The following is a 14,111-nucleotide window of genomic DNA, read 5'->3' as shown; positions in this document are numbered from 1 at the left end:
GAGTAAAGACTAGAAGAGTAAGACTAAAATATAACATTTCTTTATAAAATTAAGTCTAAAATATGCACATCTTTGAAAAGAGTTGTTAAACACTTTTAAATACATTTATAACTAAATCAATTTGAAAATCTTTATTCACTGAAAACAAAATATAAAAGCTGAAAGAAGACAACAACATTGTTGTTACTGCACTCTGTTTTTGCATTATCATTACTATTATTAACCTTTTATAGCAATGCAGTAACTACGTATTTGGGGTCAAAGGTCAAATAAATCATCATGATTTTGGAGCATAAAAATGACATCATCAATACATGTAGAAATAAGTGTCATATCACTTATCTACCTATAACCCATTTGTCAGTTAAAACACATTAAAAATCTTTAAAGCAGTTTTTCTCAGTCTTACCTTAGTTACTGCAGATCGACTTTGTAGGGCAGTTTATGAATTATAAAAATATGTTTTATTAAATGGAATAATTTACTGTCACAGCTTCAGTTGGATACACTGATTCCTTTTAATCATTTTAAAGACATTCTTATTAATGTTATGATTTCTGAATGTGCATGTGCTCATTGAATTTATTGTGCTTCTGTTGATTATACAGTACAGGCCAAAAGTTTGGACACACCTTCTCATTCAATGTGTTTCCTTTATTTTCATGACTATTGACATTGTAAATTCATCAAAACTATGAATGAACACATGTGGAATTATGTACTTAACAAAAAAGTGTGAAATAACTGAAAACATGTCTTTGAGGAATCTAAAATAAAAGACATGTTTTCAGTTATTTCACACTTTTTTTGTTAAGTACATTATTCCATATGTGTTCATTCATAGTTTTGATGCCTTCAGTGAAAATCTACAATGTAAATAGTCATGAAAATAAAGAAAAACGCATTGAATGAGAAGGTGTGTCCAAACTTTTGGCCTGTACTGTATATTATTATGGATATGTAGTGTAATGTGTTAAATTGTATTTGTACTGTAATCAGGGCGCCATTGGAAATGAGAGCTTGCTCTCAAATGGCCCTCCCTGAATAAATAAAGGTGAAATGAAAATGAAATGAATGAAAATATAAGGTTTGCGGCTCCATTTCGATTATTTCTCACTTTCTTTTTGGCTCTTTTGCTAATAAAAGTTGCATTAAAAGGTTTCATTAGACAAATAACAGGATGACGAAATAACACAAACAGCCATTCATCAGTTTGTATTTACTTTTCAAATTTATTTTTCAAATCTTTAGTATTTTATCTTTTAGTGTGTTGGTATAATTATACATTGGTTTGGTGCATACAGTAAGTCAGGACTGCTAACAGGAGTGCATCTGTAAATCAATAGACAAACTGGTTTGAATGAAGCTTCTACACACAGAGGGAGGAAGTCTTTAGATGCTGCTGGGAAACTTTCAGAAAGAGCTCTGGCGAAGAGGTATTTCTCTTATAATTCCACACAAATCTGTTGTATTGCTATCCGACAAGGCACATGAACAAGTCTGCGTCAACAAACAATACTAGAAGCTTTTTTTCTCCCCAAATGTTTCACATCATCAAACATCACTTGGCTTGAATCTCTCATTTATAACACAGAACACAAACTGTACATTTAGATCTCCCTCCTGAAACAACAACATAAACATTCATAATAATAATAATCATACAACACAGAATCACTAGAAATCAACGGGGTCTTTGGCTAGTATGTTTTAAGTGCAGCAGCACAGTCCTGCCTGGTGCCACCCAGCGACAAGTAGAGAAAAAAGTTCTGTCATTGAGCGAGAACAAAAGAACAAAAAAAAAATCAACTTGGAAACTTTTTGGAGCTCCTCTCAAAAGTTTTCAACGACACAACTTTTCGGGATCAGTCTTTGGTCAAAGTTAGACAGAAATATTCATGATAGAACTGTTTTATAGGAAGCCTTTCATCTGAACTGGTGTGTCATTTAAAAAAAATAAAAATGCTTAAATGTTTTGTTTTGTTTTCTTTTTTTTTAAAGACAATTTGGATGCAATTTCAGAAGTTTTCTCCCTGAAAAGAGCATGTTTCTGGAAAGAACTCTTGATGGATACATTTTCTGGTACTAGAGAAATAGTTTGGTAATATGGGAGTTAGATGGGATGATCAATACGACTGGAGAAAGTTAGCTTAGCTTAGCATAAAGACTGGAAACTGGGGGAAACAGCTAGCATTTGCATTTGGATGTTTTAGCTTAGGACACACTCAAACTAGCTGCTCCTCACTAAGCTAAGCTAGCACTCTCCTGATGTATCTTCATAGTCAACATACAGATGTATAATGTATTATACATTTTAAGCTACAGCAAACACAGTTAGCTTAGCTTAGCTTAGCATAAAGACTGGAAAATGGGGCACACACAGCGAGCCTTTGCAGTTGGATGTTTTCAGTAAATTTGAAGCTAAAACCAAGGCACTTAGCTTAGCTTAGCATACAGACTGGAAACAAGGGCAAATAACAAGCCTTTGCAGTTGGATTTTCCTTTTAGCTTGGACACTAGCTGTTCCCCACTAAGCTAAGCTAGCACTCTCCTGATATTTACTGTACACAGAAGTGTAATGTCAATCTTCCCATTCAACTCTCAGCACGATGTGCAATGTTTCCTTTAAAAAAGTCAAGTTTAAACATGTCAAACATCAAGACAACACACAGCTATTAGTAGTTCAATCTTTTTGGCCTTCACATTATAGCTAAGTTCAGATTTAATCCACACCATACGTTTGTTAACATAGCTTCAAAATGTTGGTTCACATTTTGGTTTAACCCATTGAAGCCTGGAAAGCGGATACGTCGTTTTGTAGTATTTGTATAAGCTCTCAAATACTTTTTGAATTTCATTTATATCTGCTACAGAGGCTGAAAAATCTATTATTTAGTAGAAGCGTTGACACTTCTGATGAATTTCCAGAAAAACTTCAAGTTTAAGGGGCTTATTTTAAAATCGCCCAGAGGTTTTACAGGAAGTTTTAGGCGTCAATGGGTTAAATGCTGTTTCAATGACATGGAAATGTAAAAAAATGGAGAGAGATATTGACATTTATCCACCAGAACAGTTCAGTCAAACCCAAAGAGAAGACCCAGTTCTTTAAGACAGACAACAGGCAGGTTGAGGAAGGAGGCGAGCAGCGAGTGGAGCTGGAAGAATGGAGGAAATATGGCTGAAATGCTGGTCAGAGCAGGTGAAGAAGCTGTGCAGGCAGCAGTTAGAAGTCAACGGCTTTCTATCTACACTGAACTCGACTCATTCTTGTGTTGAGTGTCATGGTTTCCATACGTCAAAACACAGCTCAACTCACTCACTGTGAATAAATTAGTCAAAGGCACAAACACCTGGCATCAAGGCAAAAACTGCAAAAATTCTCACATCTTTCTTTTCACCTTTCTCTTGCCTTTTCTCACCCCATCCTCACATACGTTTACACCATTTATTTTAAGACGAGCTTCTTTCTCTTCCCACCGCTGCACAGACGGAAACATTCAGCAGCACGTTCAACTATTTATTCTGATTTAACGAGCCGCAGCCTGACACTAGCAGCCTGTGTGTGCCAAAAGTGTCACCGTTTGATTGAAAAGTTCCTCATCCTGGATCCTCTCAGCAGCTGTCCTACATACTGTCAGCCTTGTTCTAACACCTTCATGCTCCGATAACAAGCCGTCCGCCCCAGTTAGAAAAGTCGTGTCAGCGAGACGATCAAGCCTATAAGTCAAGCAGAAAGACGTAAACAGGAAAAAAAGAGGCAACAGGCAACAACTAACCCTGATTTTCATCAACAACAATCTCCTCCTCCTCATTGTCGTCTCTTATTCCCACTCTTCCCTCATTGTTTTCTTGGTCATGTTCCCAAATAAAGCACAATAAACACACATGGTGCAAGAAAAATGCACCAAAATATTTGTTATTCCTTGGCCTCATATATAAAATCAGAATATTCAAACAGCAACAGTATTAATCCCAAAAATATAATATATAAACATAAATATATCAATTAGTTTTGCTGGATTTGCTTTTATTTGTTGTTTTTTTTTGTTGTTTTTTGTTTTTTTTTAACTGGAAGCACATGCCACCCATGTGGTGACAGCTGACGTCTGATTGGCTTAGGCAGAGCGCCGTCTGCTGTGGTGTGATTGGAGGATGGAGCGGCCAGGAGCAGCAGCAGCTCCTGGTTGGTGCTAGTGACCAGAGTGGCCATCATCTGGAGTTCAGCCTGGGAGCCGTCTGGAAGACACACATCCAACACGTCAGAGGTGACACAACAACAACAACAACAACAACTTATATCTGTGACTTTTATATTTTTCATTTTATTTATTTTTATATTGTTTATTATCTATTATTACATATATTATATATATTATATACTGTAGTATTATTATTATTATATACCGTCTAGTCACTATAGCATTGTTGCATCATATCACCAGTTTAATTATTACCATCATCTGCCAACCATCCTACCAACTGATGTTCTTTTTTAACTTCTTAAGTGTCCTTGTTCTATTCTGTGTTTTTTTCTATTGTTGTTTTTATTTATGCTACCTCAGTATTTTATTGTACTTGAATACCGGACTGCTGTGACAACCGAATTTCCCTTCGGGGATGAATAAAGTAATCAATCAATCAATCAATCAATCTATCTATCTATCTATCTATCTATCTATCTATCTATCTATCTATCTATCTATCTATCTATCTATCTATCTATCTATCTATCTATCTATCTATCTATCTATCTATCTATCTATCTATCTATCTATCTATCTATCTATCTATCTATCTATCTATCCATCCATCCATCCATCCATCCATCCATCCATCCATCCATCCATCCATCCATCCATCCATCCATCCATCCATCCATCCATCCATCCATCCATCCATCCATCCATCCATCCATCTATCTGATTCAAATAAGGGCCATTTCATAATGATAAGGGCTTTTTATTAGAATAAAATGTTAGCAAAAAAACCCCCCAAAAAACAAACTGTGGAGTTATGTAAACAAACTGGCTAATTAAAGGTTTAAAACTTCAAAAATATAATCAAAATTTGATATGTATATTTCCGGCTGAAGTAGTTTTAAAAGACTGACTCCTTTAAAGTGGAAAAAAATATCAATATATAATATTTTTACAGCAGTTGTTGGGAAGGTGACATTTTTTGTCCTTTAGGATATCCACCGAAGTTACCAAATATAGTTCTTCGCCTGATAAAGGGTTAAAAAAGAAATTCAAAAGGTACAAATTCAGCTTTCAGTTTAGAAAAAAACTATGCAATATAATTAAATATGTGCAATATGCATCCTGCCTTATCCTTCTTATTTTATGTATTTATTATTACGACATCATTGTTTATCCCTGATGCACCTTCAGTTGTGGCACTCCCAATTTAGTTGCATAGGTGTTTGCACAATGACAATGAAGGCTTCTTGTCATCAAGGTTATAATAGTTTTGGATTTTTCATTAGTTTTAGTTTTAGTTTTGTTGTGAATTTTTGTTTTCAAATTCAGTTAGTTTTAGTTAGTTTTAAGAGTGAGTTTTCTAGTTTTAGTTTAGTTTTTATATTTTGAAAATGCTTAGTTTTAGTTTAGTTTTTATTAGTTTTAGTGTTAGTTTTAGTTTTTTTGTAATGGTCTATGTGTTTGGTGCGAGATTCAAAGTGGTCATAATAAATGTTGCCTTTATTTCCTTTGGTTTATCAATCTCAGCCCCAATAAGGTTATTAACTGTTTTGAATTTTGGTTTGAGTGTAAACATCCCAGTCTCAGTAAACATATTCACCATGTGTTGCATGTTCAAATAGAAACACTGAATTATGAATGAAAAAAGTTGACAAAAACGAAAACTAAGGACATTTCCACTATAATTTTAGTTAGTTTTAGTTAGTTTTGTAACCACAAAATACAGTTTCAGTTAGTTATCGTTTTTTTAAAACTCTAGTTTTTATTTTTATTTCAGTTAACGAAAATGTTTTTTCAATTCTAGTTTTCGTTATTTCGTTAGTTTTCGTTAACTATAATAACCTTGCTTGTCATATCTTATATGATCATCTGAGCGATACTGAGGAAGATGAACAATACTCACCACAGACAAGTGTCCGTTCTTAGCCTTGGCCACCAGGAGTTCTGATCCAGGTGTGAAATCTATGATCCCCTCCTTCCCCTGACCCACTGTAAACTTTATACTGCAGGAGGAGCAGAAGGAGAGTTAGACAGGACTCCCTGCTTCTTACCACCTGCAGATACTTGAGTGTGTAGGAGTGGAGATCTATTTTTAAGCATTATGTAAGGAGACAAACACACAGAAAACTGATGAGGCTTTATGCAAAGTGTTTCCTCCTCACCTGCCCTGGTTGATGTTGATGCTGTTGATTTTGTCGGAACAGATCGCAATCTTGGTCAGGGTCTCAATCACATGGTCGCTCTGCAGAACCACATCCCCCTGGACAGAAACCATCAGAAACACAGTGAAAACTCACAGTCAACCTAAAACATTTTTTATGCACAATGTCTAATAGAGCCCGACAGATATTATCGACTGATATTGGCCTATCAGAGGCTTATTGTAACGGTGAACATGCAGTTTGAGATGTGCCGTCACGAAAACTTTTTTACACAATACATAATGCAGAAAATGATGCTCAAAAAATCTCAAATTAATGGTAAAAAAGTTGATGAGATTTAAAGTGGTGAATCTGCGAGAAAAATGTTTTTTCTTTTCCACTTTTTTCTCGTAAGTCTGCGACTTTTTTCGTGCAGATTTGCCACTTTAATCTAGCAAGTTTGCAACTGTAATAGAGCCTGACAGATATTATCGACTGATATTGGCCTATCAGAGGCATATTGTATTGGTGAACATGCGGTTTGAGATGTGCCGTCACAAAAACTTTTTACACAATACATAATGCAGAAAATGATGACAGACAACTGCATCTTTTGAATATATGATTGCAGGGAAAAACAATGTTAAAGGGAATTTCCATTTAGTATGGGATTATTTTGTTCAATACATTAAGGACTTGTCACAGTAAGCGTATGCTGTTGTCCTCGTTTTGGGTTGACTGCCTGTTTTTTTTTTAATTTTTAAATTTTTAATTTAATTTATTTTTTTTATTGTCTGTTTTTGGTGTCTGTCTCGGCTGTTTGTAAGTGTTTGTATTATATGTTGAAAAATTAAAAATTAAATAAATACTTTGATAAAAAAAATAAAATAAAAAAAATAATGCAGAAAATGTTGCTTGGCCTGATTTAGAAACGGTGTTAGTTATTTTTTATTTTTAAATAGTCAGCAATAGTCAGCTGAAATTGAACAGAAATTATGTTTATTTAGCTATTTATTTTATTCCTATTTATTCTTTATTTTTCAGTTATCATTCATCGAAATGGCTGACAATATAACACATTGTTTGTATAATATATCATATCATTCATAAAGTTTAATGTTTCAGAAAGTGGTTCTCTGGGTACATTTACACAGTGATAAAAAAAAAAAAATCGGTGCACAATGCACATAAAAAGGTCTATTTTCATTCCAGCTCAAAAAATGACTATATTGGCTATTGTTGAATTTTCCCAATCTGAACACTGCAAAACAGGTGTGTCTAAAAACAAGATAAAAACACTAAATCTGAAGGAAATGATCTTGCTGCATGGACAGATAATTTCACTTGACAAGATTTCTTAAATTAAGATTATTAAATCTAGAAATAAGCATGTTGAATGCTTAAAATAACAAATTAACTCTAAAAACAAGATAAATTATCTAACACTTCACATCTACATTTTTTGTCTTTTTGGTCATTTTGTGACCAAAAGAAGATGTAAAAAGACACAAAATGACCAAAAAAAGACACAAAAAGACGTAAAATGACAAAAAAAGAAACAAAAAGACGTAAAGTGACAAAAAAAGAAACAAGACGTAAAATCACAAAAAAAGACAAAAAGACCAAAAAACACAAAAAAGACCAAAAAAAGACACAAAAAGACCAAAAAAAGACACAAAAAGACCAAAAAAGACACAAAAATGACACAAAAAAGACACAAAAAGTTTTTTTTATCTTGTTAAGAAACAAATAATTGTCAGTCCACTCTGCTCGGGCCAGTTCATCGTTGCTTGCAGCTTTAATTTATCTTGTTTTAAGAGTTAATTTAAATTTTAAGTGTTCAACATGCTTATTTCTAGATTTAATAATGTTAATTTAAGAAATCTTGTCAAGTGAAATTATCTTTCCATGCAGCAAGGTTATTTCCCTCAGACCTAGTGTTTTTATCTAGTTTTTAGACCTTTTTACAGTGAAATCAGCATCAACATCGGCCACAAAAACCCATATGTGTGGGGCTGTGATTTATAATGACTGATTGATATGATGTCCATGAGTTCACCTTCTGTTTGTTGTCGTCACTGGGCACGTGCAGAACAAACAAGCCGTCGCTGAGAGAGCTGACTGAGATACCTGCAGGGGGACAGAGAGACACTTTTAATGAGCAAGAAGAAAACAACCATCAGAGGTGAAGACTGGCAGTAGCGGTTCTACACAGGGGCCTCCAGGGGCCCCTGCTGTGGCCCCTGTGTCATTGTATAATATAATATAAATATATAATAATAGTTTAATTGTGCAATAAAAGCTAAATATAAAGATCATTTCACTGTACTGCACTTTCAAAATAAAAAAAGTAACTGTGCACAAAAAAAAAAAGAAATGTCATTGTCGTACAAAAATAACTGTTAATGTTGGTGAGTCTCATTATTTCAATCAATGTAGTTCTTCCAAATATGAGAATTTTAGCTAAAACAAAGGTTTTGAATGCTTAAATATAATTTTTGACTATTTTTAATGTGCCCCTCTGATTAAACACTGGCCCCTCCTTGGCCCCCACAGTAAAATTGGTCTAGAACCGCCACTGAAGACTGGCTGTTGACCTCTGACCTTTCAGAGCTCCGTAGTCGATGCGCTGCTTGAGTTTGGCCTCCTCTACGATTATGGCACTGTTGGCGGTGAGCAGCAGCTGGCGGGGCCGAGCCTTGTAGCCTTTCCTGTCATACTTGGTGACTGGCACTGCGTACTGGGGACAGAAGGGTTGTGGTCAAACACGAGACAAGCTTTTAAAGCAGGGGTGTCAAACTCAAATACACAATGGGCCAAAATGTAAAACTTGAATAAAATCGCGGGCCAACATTGAACAAGTAAACCTTTTAATATATACCAAACATGTTTTGCTTTAACATTAAATATGGAACCAGCAACGCTTATAAACATTCAATATATAACAAAATAGTGCAGACATGCAAAATCAAATTTCAAATAAAAATCACATCAATGTCATTAATTTATTAAATAAAAATTAAATACAAATCGTACGCCTCTTTTCTATTTGCATCCTTCTGATTTAAATATCAAAATAAAGTTTTTCAACAGGTTAATACATTTAAAAATAAAATAATAATAATAAATCTAGTATTAGCGGTACATGCGCCATATAATACCGGCGGGTCAGCTTTTATAGTACAATAATAATATAATAATTTGATATTGGCTCGCGGGCCAAATAAAATTACACTGCGGGCCAAATTTGGCCCGCGGGCCAGAGTTTGACACCCCTGGTTTAAAGCGTCCTTTGCTGTGTAACTTTGCTTGACTCACCTTCATCTTCTCGCTGCCCAGAGCCTGCACCACTTTGGGGTTAATGTCCTCACCATCTGAACAACAGGAGACATGCTGCTAAAATCCTTCACTTAATCCATTTAAGGCGGGAAAGCATTATCGCATTTCTACCATTAAAACCGGGATCGCTCTTGCGTTATTCTACCATTAAAGCCGGGAAATCGGATACGTCATTTTGTAGTATTTGTAGTTTTTTCCACCTATTTTCGGTCTCTTGGCCAATGAAATGCATCAGAATACATGTGGGAGTGTCGCAATGCATCATGGGACTTTTCCAGAACTTTGAAATCATGGAGGAAGACGACTATAGCGGAGGGGACTCAGATATAACAGCTATAAGCTCTCAAATACTTTTTGAATTTCATTTCTATCTGCTACAGAGGCTGAAAAATCGATTATTTAGTAGGAAGCGTTGACACTTCTGTTGAATTTCCAGAAAAACTTCAGGTTTTAGGGGGTTATTTTAAAATCGCCCAGAGGTTTTACAGGCATTTTTTCCAGACGTTTTAGGCCTAAATGGGATAAATAAAGTTTTATAAAACAAGGTTTGGGGAGTAAAAACCACGCCTCAAACACATCCTACATCTGTACAAGCAGGCTACTTAAGTGCACCTGATTCATTGTCTTCCCCTCTGACTCTGTTCTCAGCAGTGGCAGAAAAGGTATTCAGATCCTTTACTACAGTAAAAGTACTAATACAACACTGTGAAATGACTCCACTACAAGTAAAAATCCTGCATTCAAAACTTACTGAAGAAAAACTACAAAAATACCAGCATCAAAATGTACTTAAAGTATCAAAAGTAAAAGTATTCATTGTGCAGAATGGACCCACTCAGATTGTTTATATTTATTATTGAATTATTTGTATTGATGCATTTATGTAAGCAGCATTTTAATTTTCCCAAGGTAGGGCTCATTTTAACTACTTAATATACTGTTATGAAGTTTAATTTAAAAATAACAATAATAATTATAATATAATACATTCCATTTATATAGTGCTTTTCAAGACACTCAAAGACGCCTAAAACGCCTGTAAAACCTGGGCGATTTTAAAATAAGCCCCTAAAACCTGAAGTTGTTCTGGAAATTCAACAAAAGTGTCAACGCTTCTACTAAATAATAGATTTTTCAGCCTCTGTAGCTGATAGAAATGAAATTCAAAAAGTATTTGAGAGCTTATACAAATACTACAAAACGACATATCCGCTTTCCAGGCTTAAATGGGTTAACAGGGAATAGGTAAGTAAAATACAAAGAAAACATTTAATATATGAAAAATCTAAATATACATAAACGATCCGTTTCTGTGCACAAAGACTCAGATTCCTGACCCCTATCTCCTACATCATCCCACCTCTCCACATGCATTACACTTTCCCAAACTCAAATCTATATGGTCTTTGTTAGTGAATATGCAATATGAAAAGTCTGTATCAGTTAGATAAAATGTCTCACTGAGTCTTGTGCTGACGAACAGTTTGGGCACGCTCTGAGGGTAGTTGTCCTTCTTGTCCTTGAAGAGCTCACTGGCGATCATCTTCTGCTCCATCTGTTCATACAGAGGAAATAAGAGTGAAGCAAAGAAAAGAATGCAAGCTGACAGTCAGGCTGACAGTCAGAGTGTGTGACCAACCTGGTGTTTCCACTCTGGACTGATCTTCTTGCAGTAGCTCCACACCATGTTCTGCATGCACAGCTTACGCAGGTGCTCTGAAGCCTGAAGACACACAATAACAGTCACCTTCAGGTAGAGCCTTATATGTGCAGCCACCATGCATACTGGCTCTGTCACTGGAGCTAAACACTAAAAGACTAAAAGACAACAGGACAGGATAAAAACTAAGAGACTAAAAGACAAAAGGACAGGATAACAACTAAAAGACTAAAAGACAACAGGACAGGATAAAAACTAAAAGACTGAAAGACAACAGGACAGGATAACAACTAAAAGACAACAGGACAGGATAACAACTAAAAGACTAAAAGACAACAGGACAGGATAAAGACTAAAAGACAACAGGACAGGATAAAAGCTAAAAGACTAAAAGACAACAGGACAGGATAAAAACTAAAAGACTAAAAGAAAACAGGACAGGATAAAAACTAAAAGACTAAAAGACAACAGGACAGGATAAAAACTAAAAAACAACGGGAAAGAAAATACAAACGATATGATGAACAACTAAATAAATAAGTAGATAAATAAATAGGTGAATAAATAAATAAATGAATGAATGAATAAATAAATAAAATAAATAAATACAAAAATATATCATAAAATCTGATTTTGATAATGATGTTTTTTTTTACTTTCAAAACACGATCATGCTCAATGAAGAATGGTGAATGTTGGTATAACATATAAGAGGTGAAATGAGGATAACATCTAATTCTATATTTTTATGCTAAATATATTTGACCTTATCTCTGGTTTTAAAGTACAGTAATATGTTGATAGCATTAACGGAGTGTTTATTATTACCCTGTATATAATACTGAATTATGGTGTCAGGCAGTAGTCAAAAGACTTTCCCCGGTCTTCAAAATGTAGACTTCGGAGGAAAGTGTGTGTTTGTTTGTGTTGTTTTGCGTCACCTCAGTGAGAGCAGCTGGAGGGGCGGGCCAGCTCTTGTCCAGGACGTTCTTGGGAAGGTTCCTGCGCAGCTTCATGAGGAAGGAGTAGCGCACATAATCCAGGAAATACTCGTTCTCTGGACAGCGCTCTTTGTGGCGGTAGATGAAGCCTTTGATGAACCTGAGGGGGGGAAAGGAAATTAATCAATCAAAAGAGATTACAAAATCTATACATAGTGCTGTGCTCATTTTTTAAAGGTGTACTGGGTGTATTGCACCATCTGCTGGTCAGTCCATGTACCTGCGGATGGTATCAGCAGCCTGTCGCCTGCGCTGGGCTCTCCTCCGGGCCAGGATCCCTCTCCACCACGCCTGGACGGCAATAGCTGCAGATACAGACACAATCACAAACCAACACATTTCAGCTTCCAGAGGAACGTTTGTTAGACAAACTTTAATGACATTAGCGAGAGTAAAAGCTAAATGATCCCAGTGAAGATGCACATAAATTCAGCTTTCCTCACCTGAGGTTCTGAGTTTTTGAAACTTGGACTTTTGGCTGTAGCCTCTCCATCCTGCCTGCAGCTTGGTGGCTGTGAGAGACAAAATAAGAGAGAAAGGAGGAAAAACGGTTTCAAATCTGTGGTGATGATGAAAGTATTTGGCACGAATCATCAGCTGTGTCAGAGGCTCTCACCAAGACTGTGTTTCCTGGTCTCCAGGGAATCCTCTGTGGCAAACAACGTCTTTGGGAAACGGATGAAGATTTTGGATCTAAAAGGTTTAAAGTTTAAGTTGTATTCAATCAAATACATTTCAAAGTGCTGTTCAGATTCAAGTAGAAGCACAGGGAATATGAAAAATGATTTTCAACACAGCTTGTACTACACAATCTGAGACTTATATTTGAGTCATATGAAAGCAAACACTTCAGTATGTTTATGTGTAAAACATTAAATGTTGCTGACCTGCCCAGTTTGTACTCCTCAGGCTTGTATCCGAGGTGTTTGACCAGTGTGGCCACTCCATCAGACAGTTTACCCTGCCAGTTGGGCCAAGTGTCTGGACACAGGGACTTATACCTGAACAGACACACACAAGTCAATACTACAATACTGGAAGCTACAAGGTTGGAAAGCAGAAATCATAATCTCAATTGTTTTGTCCGATTATCTGAGGGCACAATTTTACTACTAGTTGACCTTGGAAACATTATGCAAATATTTTTTTTTCTTTTTACAGTGGATTTTCTTTTACTTTAGATATGATTCAACTGAAAAACAACTAAAAGATAAAAATACTTAAATAAATCTAATATATATATATATGTGTGTGTGTGTGTGTGTGTGTGTGTGTGTGTGTATGTGTATGTATATATATATATATTTACAACATATTTGATCTAATTAATTGTTGTTTTTTGTAGTGAATAGTTATGTTGAATAGTTTTCAGTACAGAATAGATTATCTTATTTCAATAGAACTTATTTTATTTATTATTTTCATAGCTAGTGAGTTATGTGTGTGTATGTGTATGTATATATGTATGTATATATATATATTTATATTTAAACAAATAACTCACTAGCTATGAAAATAATAAATAAAATAAGTTCTATTGAAATAAGATAATCTATTCTGTACTGAAAACTATTCAACATAACTATTCACTAGAAAAAAACAATTAATTAGATCAAATATGTTGTAGTGCGTTGCCTGCTGATTCTACTGAAAACTCTACTAACACTTTATTAGGTACACCTGTCCGACTGCTTGTTAATGCATATATTTAATGAGCCAATCACATGGCAGCAACTCAACACATTCAGACATGTAGACCTGGTGAAGACGA

The 14,111-nt window shown here is 35.2% G+C and overlaps 1 protein-coding gene across 2 annotated transcripts in view; it reads right to left on the bottom strand.

Annotated features, from left to right (window-relative positions):
- Nucleotides 1-3,632: 3,632 nt before the first annotated feature.
- The window catches only part of LOC131969517 (unconventional myosin-Ic-like), a 111,715-nt gene continuing 101,236 nt past the window's right edge, over nt 3,633-14,111 (bottom strand). For both annotated transcript variants that reach the window (XM_059330563.1, XM_059330564.1), the window contains 13 exons: nt 13,228-13,341; nt 12,957-13,033; nt 12,784-12,852; nt 12,561-12,645; nt 12,281-12,440; nt 11,319-11,402; nt 11,141-11,234; nt 9,659-9,714; nt 8,945-9,080; nt 8,400-8,470; nt 6,362-6,459; nt 6,103-6,202; nt 3,633-4,236 (listed from right to left, as the gene is read on the bottom strand). In XM_059330563.1, the coding sequence (XP_059186546.1) occupies nt 4,210-4,236; nt 6,103-6,202; nt 6,362-6,459; nt 8,400-8,470; nt 8,945-9,080; nt 9,659-9,714; nt 11,141-11,234; nt 11,319-11,402; nt 12,281-12,440; nt 12,561-12,645; nt 12,784-12,852; nt 12,957-13,033; nt 13,228-13,341 (1,171 nt within the window). In that variant the 3' untranslated portion in view covers nt 3,633-4,209. The remainder of the gene's footprint in view (nt 4,237-6,102; nt 6,203-6,361; nt 6,460-8,399; nt 8,471-8,944; nt 9,081-9,658; nt 9,715-11,140; nt 11,235-11,318; nt 11,403-12,280; nt 12,441-12,560; nt 12,646-12,783; nt 12,853-12,956; nt 13,034-13,227; nt 13,342-14,111) is intronic.

This window comes from Centropristis striata, chromosome 4 (assembly GCF_030273125.1).
Source record: "Centropristis striata isolate RG_2023a ecotype Rhode Island chromosome 4, C.striata_1.0, whole genome shotgun sequence".
Lineage (NCBI taxonomy): Eukaryota > Metazoa > Chordata > Actinopteri > Perciformes > Serranidae > Centropristis > Centropristis striata.
This window is presented reverse-complemented; position numbering and strand designations above follow the sequence as displayed.